General features: G+C 49.0%; 1 protein-coding gene across 3 annotated transcripts in view; it reads left to right on the top strand.

Moving 5' to 3' along the window:
* The window catches only part of PTPRE (protein tyrosine phosphatase receptor type E), a 42,008-nt gene extending 31,430 nt beyond the window's left edge, over window positions 1–10,578 (top strand). For all 3 annotated transcript variants that reach the window (XM_060095444.1, XM_060095388.1, XM_060095510.1), the window contains 7 exons: window positions 69–162; window positions 1,170–1,246; window positions 2,420–2,554; window positions 5,612–5,737; window positions 6,618–6,784; window positions 8,528–8,663; window positions 10,504–10,578. In XM_060095444.1, coding sequence (XP_059951427.1) covers window positions 69–162; window positions 1,170–1,246; window positions 2,420–2,554; window positions 5,612–5,737; window positions 6,618–6,784; window positions 8,528–8,663; window positions 10,504–10,578 — 810 coding nt within the window. The remainder of the gene's footprint in view (window positions 1–68; window positions 163–1,169; window positions 1,247–2,419; window positions 2,555–5,611; window positions 5,738–6,617; window positions 6,785–8,527; window positions 8,664–10,503) is intronic.
* The last annotated feature ends 3,450 nt before the right edge of the window (window positions 10,579–14,028 follow it).

Raw genomic sequence — 14,028 nt, 5'->3', positions numbered from 1 at the left:
CTGTTAGAAGGCTGATCTCTCGGGGATGTCCGGGTTTTAACTGCATGGCTGTGTCCTCTTGGCCGCAGAAATTGACAAATGTCCGGATCATGAAGGAGAACATGAGGACAGGCAACCTACCGGCCAACATGAAGAAGGCCAGGGTCATCCAGATCATCCCATGTAAGGCAGCCCGGGCCGCGGAGGGTAAACCCTTGAGGCAGGTGTGATTGGGCTGGTACCCTCTGGCTTCAGTTGCTAAGAAGTCATTGCCCACCCACCCCTGTAAACCAGGGGTCAAGGGCAGAGTGCCCTCTGGGAGCTCTGTCAAGTGTGGGGAAGGCACGAGTGACCCAGACAGTCCTGTGGGTGTTAGGCGGGCAGCTTGTGACCTGGGCTTGGGGACAGGAGAGGGAGGACTTCCTGGAAGCAGTGAGATTCTGGCCTGACTCAGTGCCTCCTGATCCTACATGTCATCCAGTTCTCCCCCGAGCCTGGGCAGAGGCATGGAGCCCCCCGTACACAGAGTGGGGGTCCTGGCCCAGGATGTGTAGCAGAACCAAACTCAGCTGAGACCTTCCAGGAAGAGGCCTGGGGATGGGCGAACCGTGGGCAGGGTGGCATCGGGCACTGGGCTGCCCGGGGCCTGGGGGCCTGCAGGAGCATCAGAGGAACCATGGGGGGAAGGGGAGGGCGCCCGCCTTGAGGGGAAGAGGAGCGCCTCACCCAGACGTGCCCTCCACCTCCCCGCCTGGACTCAGGCTTGGGCAGGAGCGGATCTCACATGGACCTGCCCGGGCAGGCAGTGTGCAGGCTGAGCAAGTCCTCTTCAGCCTCAGACCCTAGGGTCTTTGTGGCTGTGATGACCCCAGCCGGCTACCCCGGGTTGCCTGCCTGGCCACACTCCTTTTACTCTTTAAATTTACTTTAATGCTTACATTTTGGTAGGAATTACCTCAGTTTATGACAAATGAGAACGATAAGTGGATTACTTTAGAACTTTCCCGATAAAACACAACTTCCTTGGGCCACTTGAACTAACCTATTTTAGAACGTAAACCTTCCGATGAGTTGACTTATTTTAGTGATTTTATCCGTAAGTTTTATGTCTCGGAAGCTCCTAGCAGCGTGTTCACGTTTGCAAGGCAGGATGGGGTTGGTTCTGACCCAGGGGACGCGCTGCTTTGCAGATGACTTCAACCGCGTCATCCTCTCCATGAAAAGGGGCCAGGAGTACACGGATTACATCAACGCGTCCTTCATAGACGTAAGTGCGGCGGCCCTGCCCTGCTTGCGCGCCTGGCGAGAACGCATGCTCTCTTCATCTGTAATGACAGAGACTCTTGATCGACTTGCTTTCACAATCAGAAAGGATGGACACGCCCACAGAAATCCAAACCATTTCATTAGCAGACACTTGCTTAAAGAAAAGGAATAAGGAACTTTGGAAATAGAGGATGTAGGTGCGCTGCTAAATAATTTGCTATATTTCCATTCTGCTTTTTTTTAATTTATTTAATTAATGAATGAATTTATTTTTGGCTGTGTTGGATCTTCATTGCTGCACGCGGGCTTTCTCTAGTTGCGGTGAGCTGGGGCTACTCTTGGTTGCGGTGCGCAGGCTTCTCACTGAGGTGGCTTCTCTTGTTGCAGAGCATGGACTCTAGGCACGCAGGCTTCAGTAGTTGTGGCTCCCGGGCTCTAGAGCGCAGGCTCAGTAGTTGTGGCGCACGGGCTTAGTTGCTCCGCGGCATGTGGGATCTTCCCGGCCCAGGGCTCGAACCTGTGTCCCCTGCATTAGGCGGATTCTTAACCACTGTGCCACCAGGGAAGCCCGTCATTCTGCTTTTAATACATAGTGACTTCCCTTTTACCTCTCTGTTGCACACCACCCTCTATCAGTGCTTGCACACGCTTTCTCTTGCATGTGCTGTGCGTGGACAGCATGATTGTGTTTAGGCCCAGTTTTAGGCTGCTTAGTGCACAGCAGAGTTAGCTGATGAATGGGCAGGAGAGGGCATAGCAGCCAAGTCTGTGCAAGGATTTTTGTCTGCAGATGAGAATGCTGTGCCCAGGGGTCACTTGGGCCCGAGGGGAGGACCTGGGACTTGAACCCACTTCCTCCAACTCCATGCCCAGGCTCGCTGCCCCACTGCGATGCTAACTTAGCTGTGACACATACAGACATGTTAGAATCAAAGCCAGCCCAAGCAAGGGGTTCATTATACCCATTCAGAGGTGACCTGGGGCTGAAGGGGGCTGTCTAGCTTGGGCACCTTGACCTGTTTTCTGAGCGTGTGCCAGCTGGAGCTTGGCTCAGGCCCTGGAAGCCTGGAGAATACTGTCCCTCATCCGGCCCTGGGCTGTCCTACACTCACACGTCCCACGGTGGAAATGGGTTGGAAGGAAGTCGGACTTTAACCTCTGCTCCCACTTGAAGGGCTACCGGCAGAAGGACTACTTCATCGCCACCCAGGGGCCCCTGGCGCACACGGTGGAGGACTTCTGGAGGATGGTCTGGGAGTGGAAGTGCCACACGATCGTGATGCTGACCGAGGTCCAGGAGAGAGAGCAGGTCAGGCCACCGCCCAGCCCACCTCTGGGGCCGTTAACACACACCAGGTGCAGCCCACCTGATGTGACTACCTGTCCCTTGTGCATGTCTCACCCGCTGTCGTCTGTGAGGCCAGGCCACAGCTACTGAGGAGGGAGAGAGGCTGGAAATGAAAAAGGGTTTATTTCATCACCACGCCCACCACAAGTTAGTCGTACCTACCCACTGGCTTTATTCTTAGCCTACATTTTATTTAACCTGCCTTGAAATTCTGCCATCTTGTGTTTGCCACAAATACAAATTTGGTCACAACCTGTTGAAGAAAAAGACATTTATTCACTTTTTTTTGGAACAGAAAGACATAGGTATTGATATATGTACCTAATTAATATAGTTCTGGTAAAATTGAATGAGTTAAACGTTTCTTTTTTCCCAAAGATCCATGCATGGCCTTCTTGTTTTTTTTGTTTTTTTGCGGTACGCAGGCCTCTCACTGTTGTGGCCTCTCCCGTCGCGGAGCACAGGCTCCGGATGCGCAGGCTCAGCGGCCATGGCTCACGGGCCCAGCCGCTCCGCGGCATGTGGGATCTTCCCGGACCGGGGCACGAACCCGTGTCCCCTGCATCAGCAGGTGGACTCTCAACCACTGCACCACCAGGGAAGCCCCGGCCTTCTTGTTTTTATTTAATAACATAATAAACAGTCACAAACCCACCATCCAGCTGAAAAACCAAACTTTTGCCAATAATGTACATTTATCCAGATGCTCTCCCAAGAGGTAACCACTATCCTGAATTTGTGTTTTTTGATTTCTTTGCTTTTTAGAAACAGCTTTGTTAGGATATAATTCACATACCATACAATTCATCTTTCTAAAGGGTAGAATTCCGTGGTTTTTAGTATATTCAGAGTTATGCAACATCACTAATTCCAGATCATTTTCATCACCCCAAAAAGAAACCCCATATCCACAAAAAAATCACTTATACCCACTTCCTCCCCCGAGGCCCTGCAACGACAAATCTACTTTCTGACTCTGTGGATTTGCCTCTTCTGGATATTTCATATAAGTGGAATCATACATGTCTTGTGATTGAGCTCTTTCACTTAGCATAAATGTTGTCAGGGTTCATCCGTGAATCAGTTCCTCGCTCTTTTTTACTTTTTATTGTATAAATATACCACATTTTGTTTATTCATTCATTAGTTGACGGATACTTGCATTGTTTTCACTCGGGCTATTATGAATAATGTTTTGAACATTCATGGACACGTTTTTACATGAATGTTAACTTTTAATTTCTCTTAGGTAGACACCTAGGGGTGGAATTGCTGGGCCATATCATGACTATATTGCAAACTCATATCACTTAACATCTGGAGGAACTGCCAGACTGCTTTCCAAGCAGCTGCCCCGTTTGCATTCCCACCAACAATGCACAAGGTTCCATCTTCTCCCCATCCTCATCAACACTTATCATTATCTTTTCAATTAAAGCCACCCTAGAAGATGTGTCCTTAGCTTTTTAAAAAATCTTTTTATATCACGTGTGTGTATTCCTAAAGAAACAACTGTTTAGTTTTGTCTGCTTTTGAACGTTATTCAAAAGTTGAGTTGGGGCTTCCCTGGTGGCGCAGTGGTTGAGGGTCCGCCTGCCGATGCAGGGGACATGGGTTCGTGCCCAGGTCTGGGAGGATCCCACATGCCGCGGAGCGGCTGGGCCCTTGAGCCATGGCTGCTGAGCCTGCGCGTCCGGAGACTGTGCTCCGCAATGGCAGAGGCCACAACAGAGAGAGGCCTGCGTACCTCAAAAAAAAACACAAAAAAGTTGAGTTGGTTTTTCCACTCAAAATTATGCATTTGATATTCTCCTATGTTGCTGCCTATAACTGTGGCTCACGCATCATTATTTCCTTATACTCCATGACACAAACTGTACATCCTGCATCCATTGACTTGCCCCTTCTCCTGTCATGGGCATTTGAGTTGATTCCATTCTGCTGTTTTACAAACAGTGCTGTGGGTACTTTCTTGTGCGTGTCTCCTGATGCACAAGGAATAGTAGGTTCCAAAGAGACAAAATGCTGCATTGGAGAGTGTGTGTGAAAGTTTGAATTTGCAAGACGTTTCCTGATGGCTTTCCAAAGTGGTTGTGGTTTCCAAAGTGGTCAGTGGGTGAATATCATTCAGCGACATCCCTAGGGTTGTCTAACATCCTCATTTTTGTTAATTAAGTAGGTATAAATTTCATCCCTTTGTGGCCTCGATTTGCACCTCTCTGATCCCTGTGAGGTCAGGCGTCACTATGCATATTTATAGAGGACATGTTTTGTCTTGTGCAAAGTGCCTGTTCATGCCTTTCACTCATTTTTTTAGTGGGTTGTTTGCCCTTTTCTTATTGACTTATAGGATTTCTTTACGTATTCTTGGTACTGATCCCTTGGTTTTACGTATTGCAAATATTTCATCCCAGTTGATGGTCTGTCTTTTCATTCTCTTGATATTTTTGGATGATGCAGAGTTAATTTCATTATAATCTGATGTTGCAATCTGCTGTATCATGGTTGGTTTGCTCTTTGGGGCTCTTGTTTGTTAAATCTGTACCCCAAAATGAAAAGGTATTTTCTTCTTCTAAGGCTTTCACAGTTTTGTTTTTGACGTTAAGTCTGACCCTGTCTTGGTTTGTTTTTTATTAAGGTTCAAGGCTACCATATATGGTAGGGCAAGTTCTACGCTGCCCAACTCCAGGAGGGGCTGGGGCATTCATATCAGCCCAGGTAGGGTGTGAGTCAGGGATCCAGTTCCCTTTTCCCATATGGAGAACTGATTTCCCAGCTCCATTTACTGACTAGTCTCTCCCCTGTGTCATGTCACTTCTGTTCTGTATCAAAGTTGCAAATACACGCACGTCTGTTTCTGGACTCTGTTCCCTTGGTCAACAGGCACTGGTAGCATTCATATTCGTGTTCATATGTTGTTTTCTTGGTCAGGCGAAATACGTTAAATGCTTTGAGAGCGATTCTGCATCAGATCGTCAAAACCGCTAGCAGCAAATTCTCTCTGTGTTATCCCCCAAGGATAAATGCTGCCAGTATTGGCCGACAGAGGGCTCAGTGACTCATGGAGAAATAACGATCGAGATAAAGAGCGATACCCTTTCTGAAGCCATTAGTATACGAGACTTCCTGGTCACTTTCAATCAGGTATTGTTGCCAAAGCCCTTTGATCTCTCGTGGGCATCACTCGGGGGTCTCTGCTTGTCATTGTGCCAGGATGTCCTGCCCTTTCAGGCTTTTCCGGAGCCCCATGTTCGATTAGTATCCACGGTCTGTGAGGACAGTAGGAAGCTGTGTTATCAAGTGGCCGATCTCCCATAAGATTTGACCTCCGTGGTCCCCTGCTTCCTTGCTGGAGCACGGGGGTGGTGGGGCAAAGTGGCCAACTCCGAGAGGCGTCCCGCCGCCACCCGCTCCCCAGGAGCAAAGACCGTGGCCGAGAGCAGGAGGAAGGAATGGATGAAGCCACAGAGGCCCCCCTGGGGCTCTCTGCCATCCCCCCTCCCCACCGGGTCTTGGGCACTGCTCCGTGGCAAGCATGGGGACGCTGTGTGTCAACTGTGGGTAAGATGACCCACCTATGGGATTTGATTCTGAGCTCAAGGCGGTCAGAACAGTGAAACCCAGCTTTGCCCAAAGACTTGTTCTCCTCCACACGGGGCACAGAACGACCCAGGGCCACTTGACTCAGAAACTGCTCATCTCCAGCCTTGAAGGGACGTGTAGGGTCCTGGCTTCTTAAAAAAAGGGATGATTCCTGTTAGCTCAAACAAAACTGCCAAGGATCCCATAGAGGGGTCTGGTGGGCCCTGGGGACTTGGGGGCGCATCCTCTGAGTGTCCTGATCCCCACCCAGAAGGAGGCACTCCTGGCCTCTGCTTTAGGGTGACCGTGGCCTACAAACACCCTGACCGGGAGGCCAGCCAGATGGGAACTCTGCTGGCCGCCAGACACCGTGGCCCGAGTCCCCGGGAGGGCAGGGGGGCCTGCGGTGGGCCAGCACTGAGGCACCCTTCCCGCCCAGCAGCCCCCAGCCCGCCAGGAGGAGCAGACCCGGGTCGTGCGACAGTTCCACTTCCACGGCTGGCCGGAGATCGGGATCCCCGCCGAGGGCAAAGGCATGATCGACCTCATTGCGGCCGTGCAGAAGCAGCAGCAGCAGACGGGCGATCACCCCATCACTGTGCACTGCAGGTGAGCGGCCCCTGGGGGCCCGGGCAGCCCTGCTGGTGGGGCGGACACAGACCCCACGCCCAGTTCGCTGCTCCCAGCAGCATCATTTGCCTGGACGGTATCCTACCTTAAGCACATCACATAACGCAGATGCATAGGTATCATCTTACCATAGCACACAGAAGCCTTTGGGCGGAAGGAGTCATGGAATGCCTCAAACACACATTTCTTTGTGCTTTTTAAGTTGTCAAAAAAAAAAAATTGCCAAGCACCGCTCAGACAAACCCTGACCTTGAGGAGTCTTCGTTTTTGTTTTTGTTTTTTTTCCGGTACGTGGGCCTCTCACTGTTGTGGCCTCTCCCATTGCGGAGCACATGCTCCGGACACGCAGGCTCAGCAGCCATGGCTCACAGGCCCAGCCGCTTCGCAGCATGTGGGAAGCCCCCTCGTCTTCGTTTTGAAAGACCATCTGACTCTGGCTGGTGTGCCCAGCCAGCATAGCAGGAGGCTCTTCTTGAGCTTCTCACGGATGTCCAGGCCGGGGTCCATAACGGAGGGCCCGCCGCTCCACGCCCTCCCTCTCAGCCCGGCTCCCGAGTTAGGCCCAAGGGCAGAGGGACACACTGGGGGAACCCCTGGACACAGCAGGGCGCCCCCAGCAAAGACTTTGAAAGACAGCATTATGAGGGTAGAGGGTGCATCCGGCTGAACCTAGACACGTGCCAGCTCATCTTTTTTCTGGGCCAGGCCCCCCTGCTGGCAGGGACCTTGACCACCCTTGCAAAGCTCTTCCTTGCGTTTGGGGAGTTTAATCTTGGGGGTGCTGATTTGCCTCCAAAGCTGCACTTCTGTTCCTTTGTCTACACGTGTGGCTCCTTTTTTTTTTGCAACTGCTATTGGCACCGACTCACTTCGCCTTGTAGCTAAATAACACCCAGCTTGGAGGGTTTGGGCCTCTTTCCTTGTCTGGGACCCGCCTGGCGCACTTCCGGCCTGGCCAGCAGGGGGAGCACATGCCTCGGTTGGTTTCCAGTCCCTGGTGCCTTTGTAGATGTTGTTTTGAGTTCCTTCTTGTTCCACCTCCGCAAACCCAGACTGAGCTTAACGCGTGTTGGGCACCAGGGATGCAAAGGTGAAGGAGACCCACAAGGTCATCCCACGTGTGAAAGGCAGACGTGTAGAGTCAGCCCACAGGTGGGATTCCAGGGCCCAGAGGGCAGCCGTGCATCCCCAGAGGGCTCCCTGGAAGAGGCCAGCCAAGCCCGCCTCCATTAGGTCTGGTCTACGCAAGGAAGAAGGGAAATGGTTCCACCAGCTTAAAAACTTGTAACCGGTCCTGATTCAACTCATGTTGTAATTAGGCAAGTGTTTTAGGAATTTTATGTTTGCTGACGCTTAGTCCAAAGCTAAGCTACCTATCAATGATTATTAAAAATCCAAGCTCCGGGGCTTCCCTGGTGGCACAGTGGTTGAGAGTCTGCCTGCCGATGCAGGGGACACAGGTTCATGCCCCGGTCCGGGAAGATCCCACATGCCGTGGAGCGGCTGGGCCCGTGAGCCATGGCCACTGAGCCTGCGCGTCCAGAGCCTGTGCTCCACAACGGGAGAGGCCACAGCAGTGAGAGGCCCGTACCAAAAAAAAAAAAAAAAAAAAATCCAAGCTCCAATCATTCCAGTACTGACATGTAGGGCTTGGCGGAGGCTGTGGGATTCTCCTGCCCGTGGGTGAGTTTGAGTATCTCATCCAGCACGTTTTCTCTGCAGTGCTGGAGCTGGGCGCACAGGGACTTTCATAGCACTGAGCAACATTCTGGAACGGGTCAAAGCTGAGGGGCTTTTAGACGTATTCCAAGCTGTGAAGAGTTTACGACTTCAGAGGCCACATATGGTGCAAACCCTGGTAAGAAAGCGTTTCCAGAGGAATGGAGAATGGTCTCATGTTGAATTTCATGTCTGTTTCATTGAAGGAGTTCAAGTCCACGGGGAAGGAGGGAGGTAAAGTTTCCAAGAAAAAGAGCCAAAGCTTCCAGTCAGCTCACAGTAAAGCTCTACAGACACCTTCTTCCCTTGCGTCTGGCTGGGGTCTGTCCCCCGGGCAGGACACGGGAGGAGGGGCACACCCATGACTTCAGATGACAAGACTCCTTGGGCAGAGGCACAGGTGATAGCAACCGTTACGTCAAAGTGACCTGTTCCTCCAGATTCCAACCTACATTTAAATATGCACCAAGTTCAAAAACAGCACTGACGCGTACAGTCCTGATTCTTGTAATCTATCTTCCACTGTTCGTTTGGACTCTTTTCCTTGGCTGGATCTCACTCAGCCTCCAGACACTGCCCAGGGGCCTTACTTAAGGAGTCCATGCAATGCACAGTTCCTTCTTACATTCTCTTTCATTTCGTGGTGAAAACACACACTTTCTGGTTTTCAGAAGAGATGCCCCTTCACCAAATTTGGTGATAGTTCTGCAACAGCCAAGGTCAGTTTTAAAGGCTGTTACAACCCGTCGTTTTCCCCAAGGCTTCTTATTTTAGCACTTGCCCTCCCGGCCCGGCCCACTCATTCTCTGTGCTAACTGGATCCCGACTCAGGCACGTTCCTTTCCTTTCCCTTCCGGGGGGCCGGGTGATCGGGTGGGAGTCTCAGTAGCTGGAAGGGAGGACCCCTACCGTCCGTTCTTGGCTCTCCTGACAACTTGCCTGCAACCTCAGGGCAGCAGTTTTCTGCCTCATCTTTTCTTTCCCTGGAAAGCCCAGCTCCTTCCCATGGTGGCTGGACTGAGACTCCAGAACGGCCAGCCAGGCCTCTTCCAAGCCAAAAGCCTGTAGATTTTTGTTCAACGGGAATTTAGAGAAGAGGCTGAACCCAAGGTGTTGGGAAAGACGAGGGAGGGGGATGAGGAACCGCCCTTGGTCCCCCTGCTTCCCCAGCTCCCATGTTCACTGGGCCGGCAAACGACCAGGGTCTGCAAGGGACCAGACCCTTTTAGGGTAGCTGTTGTTACTTGAACCTGCCTGCTGACCGTTGTGCACGCGTGGCTTTCCAAGACGCACAGTAGGCTCACTAAGAAAGCCCTGCCGTGGCCATTTTCCCCATCTCTTTCATTTCCTCTTTTGAGTGCCCATTATGGGCCGTGTCACACAACCCGCTTTCTGGTCCCCTGTTAACCCACCACCTGGCTCAAGTCTCACCAGCTCAAAGAGCCAGTGGGAGGTCAGGAGTCAGATGATGTCCAAGTGTTCTAATAAGTTAACAGCCTTATACATAGGCAACACATTTTTCTTTTAAATTCTAGTAAAATTGATATAAAGCAATGCCCTTTTACAGTGTAAATTTAGGCTTAAAATAATCTATATTCTATCTTATTTAACTTCTATAGATTATTTTCATTACACTATGAAGTTTGATGTTAAGTATGCTCATTTTTTTTCAGTTCAAAAGTGGTTGTTTTTAAGTTTAAATATGAAAACTAAAGATCTCTCACTCAGACTGTCCAAAATACACTAAGCTAAAGTTAAACTGAACATTGACATTTTCTATGTAGAAAAACAGCTTTATTTGGAAATGTTCATGCGCCTAAAAACTAAATTATATAACAGAAGCTGATACACAGTAGGATATACGGCATTTCAATAACTGGTCAGACTTTTTTATGTCTTCTCTTTAAAGTTTCTCCTAATTAAATTAGGCAAAAATTTTTTTCATATTATTTTAATGTGTTCTTGTTTTTCTTTTTCAGGAACAGTATGAATTCTGCTACAAAGTGGTACAAGATTTTATTGATATATTTTCTGATTATGCTAATTTCAAATGAAAACTCCTGCCTTAAAATATTTTTTAATTTAATGGTCAGTATATTTTGTAAAAATCATGTTAATTTATTTCATAGTTGACATTAATATCCTCCTAATTTCTTTGTATATATTTTGTTATGCTTTAAAGGCCACCTGCTGTAAAGTTATTAAATCTTAAATACCCCTTTTAAAAACTGGAATAATGTATTAAGGTCAAATAATATTCCATAAAATATATATTTCTGCTAATATCAGTAAAAATATTTTAATTTTTCATTAGATTCATATCATTTCATTTCACACAGTCAGCACCTCTAAATGTTAAAAATCTTAATATGACAAGTGTGTTTATTTATGCAATGTGCTAACCACAACTTCTTTAGAAAACAGTCGAGGACCCAGATATCGGTGGAAAATACATTTTCCTGACACTGATTTTACAGCCCTGAGCAGTGGCAGTTTTTTGAAAGCAAACTGTTTGTGAAGATACAGTGTAAATAGGGAATTTTGTAGTCCTCAGTCTCAACCCACATGGTTTATCTTTACATTTTAAAGATCAAAGAAGACTTTACAACCTGAGTCCAGGTCTAAAACACACTGGAGTAGTCAGTGACTATATAGTAATACTTAAAAATGCATTTATTCAAGGCTGTGTCGTGCCATCTTGGCCAGATGAGAAAAGATGTAAAGGCCAGTGCTCTAGTTCGCACGGGCCTTGGGTCCGGCAAAACCAGTTATCAGAGTTTCAGTCCCACGGCGCTGGGCGCTGCTTGACTGTCCGTCTGTCTGAGAATCACACCCACTGCACTTCTCACTCCCCCCCGCCCCCCGGCCCCCCGCCATTCTGCCCTGCTTGTCTTGAGCTGTGCCTCAGGGCATGACAAAAACCACTTCCATTCCAAAAGGTCAGATAGAGCATCTGACATGCTTGGAAGCAAGGCGCTCCCCCCTGGTAGAGACAGTTGGGCAGCCACAAACAGTTATGCTTTAAACTTCCTGAGAAGCATGTTGGTATTTAAAAATCTGTTGTAGGGCCTCCCTGGTGGCGCAGTGGTTGAGAGTCCGCCTGCCGATGCAGGGGATACGGGTTCGTGCCCCGGTCCGGGAGGATCCCATATGCCGCGGAGCGGCTGGGCCCGTGAGCCATGGCCGCTGGGCCTGCGCATCCGGAGCCTGTGCTCCGCAACGGGAGAGGCCACAACAGTGAGAGGCCCGCGTACCGCAAAAAAAAAAAAAAAAAAAAAAAAAAAAAAATCTGTTGTAAAAGCTAAGACTGTTTGTAAGAAAAGAAATCTTAAAATCTAGATTTATACAGTTTTTTTTAAAGTCCCACTCATCGATATTTAATAAAAGAGAAAGAGAAATCCTTAATCTAAAGGCGAATTTATTTTTGAATGGTTACTAGCGAGACCTCTGACACTGGATAATAATGATCTCACTGCCAGACAGGACTGGCTTATGGGGCAAAAAAAAAGAGAAGGGATGAATGTAGAAAGGTTTGATTTAATGGCAGTGATCTGTCTGTGGCTGATAGGTACCTAGCAGATGAGCACAATATTAAAAAAAAGACATCTGAAAACATTTAGTGTGCATTTTGGGGTACACTTTTTGCTTTTTAAAAGAGATGTGAATGTGAAGGCCTTCATTTGATATTTCCACTGGTAACTGATTGCACAAAGGTAACCCAGGGTAAGTTACATCCTAATAACAAGCCCACGGGTAATCAAGCTTCTGCTACTCCTCCGAGCCCCACCCGAGGGTCAGATGAGGTGCCCAGCTGGACGGACAAAAGCACAACTTGGTGAGCGCTGCCATGGCCACCAGCCTGCAGCCCTGGGCTCCACACACAGCTGAATGCGTCCCTCACCCTTCTGGGTACAATGATTATGCATTTGGGTCGAAGAGAAAATGGAGGGAGCTTTGCAAGATGCACCTGGTGGCCCTGTTTGTTTTCATCGTTAAAGTCCCAAGCCCGAAGCCCTTCTTGACTAAAGGGGAAGAGAGAAAACTGAGCACCAAAGCCTAGAAACAGAGCCGGTGTTTGTGGTGAAGGCGACCTATAGGGGTCATAGAGTCGAGGCGCCTGGATTGGGGTCTTAATTGAGGAGCCTTTAATGAGAATCCTTCAGGTCCTTCAATGGTCTTACTGGCATCTCTTGTCTTGAGATTAAGGTAGACCTTCTCGGGAAGCGCCCCGTTTGTGTGTTCTTCCGCCCCCTTGGTGCATCCCCTTTGTCTGCTGCGCTTCCGCCCTCATGGTTCTGAGAACAGAGGAGAAGCCACTGTCCCTGGGTCGCAGGACCCCCTCCGCCTTTGGGGCAGTACTTGCCTCCCAGCAGCTGCAGCCTCCTGGCCTCGGCCACGGTCCCGGTTCAGACAGCCGTGGTGGGCGCTCCGGCACGCCTGTCCTCTCTGTCTCGCTGGGATAGGTTGACTCTTCCTCCCCTTTGGTGAAAGAAAGTCCATTGTACATAACAAAACAGCGCCAGGCTGGTAAAGTCATTTTTCTTTGCCAGTTTTCTCCGTTGCATGCGGCTACATTCAAATCCCAAATAGCGATTAGAAGACTACCATTCTGATCTCCTTGCTTTATCAGTCACTGTGTGACTCACTTTACTGTTTCTCTCCATGTGCTCTACGAATGAAGAATGCATACCAGTGTTTTAAAAGGTATTTTTATGTGTTTTTAAAAACTTTTTAAAACGAGCCTGACACCTCTGTTTCAGCATTTGGAGTCATGCCCATGTTATTTTTTTTAATGTGTGATTACTGATACTTCTGTTGTGTTTGTGTTAATTTATGTACAATCTTTATAATATATGTATGTATTCCGGTTTCAACTCTCATTTTTTCTTTTACTCCATTTATCATTTGATCTTACTCTGATTATGATGCCAGTGAATGCTGCTGAATTCTTTGTATATGCAAATTGCAAGATCCAAAACATTCTGATGCAAGGATAAATCTTTACTTTGACTTCCAGCCTGTGTCTCTTTCTTCACTGAAATCTCCTTATCTCGTTCCTCTGCCTTAAATCCTTTTAGACAAGACATTCATTAGGAGGGAAGCATTGATTTATGCAGACAATTTTAGGGCTTGTAAAATTTAGCTCGGACGTGGTATAGAAACAGCCCCCCGGGCATGAGTGGGCATGATGGCCAGTGGGCCGGTCTTCAGAAGTCCTGAGGGTGTGTGAGCACTGATCACAAGTGGCCCTGCAGAGGGCCCACGTCCCTCCTCGAGTCCAAACAGGGCTCCGAGCTCTGAGCAGTGGTTTCCCAGAATCTACGAGGAAGGTGACCACGTGCTCAAAGTCCACAGCCAGGTGGGGTCAGAGAGCCCTTCTCATGTCGCTTCTCCTCCTAAAACCTAAACACCTATTAGGCCTCCCTTTACACACCTGTGTCTCTGGTGACCCCGGCTCTCTTTTTCAGCTTCACCGCCCTTCCCCAGCTCACACCCCAGCTTCC

The sequence above is a fragment of the Mesoplodon densirostris genome, chromosome 1, assembly GCF_025265405.1.
Source record: "Mesoplodon densirostris isolate mMesDen1 chromosome 1, mMesDen1 primary haplotype, whole genome shotgun sequence".
Classification (NCBI taxonomy): domain Eukaryota; kingdom Metazoa; phylum Chordata; class Mammalia; order Artiodactyla; family Ziphiidae; genus Mesoplodon; species Mesoplodon densirostris.
Note: the sequence above shows the minus strand (reverse complement) of the source record. Positions and strands in the feature narration are given on the sequence as shown.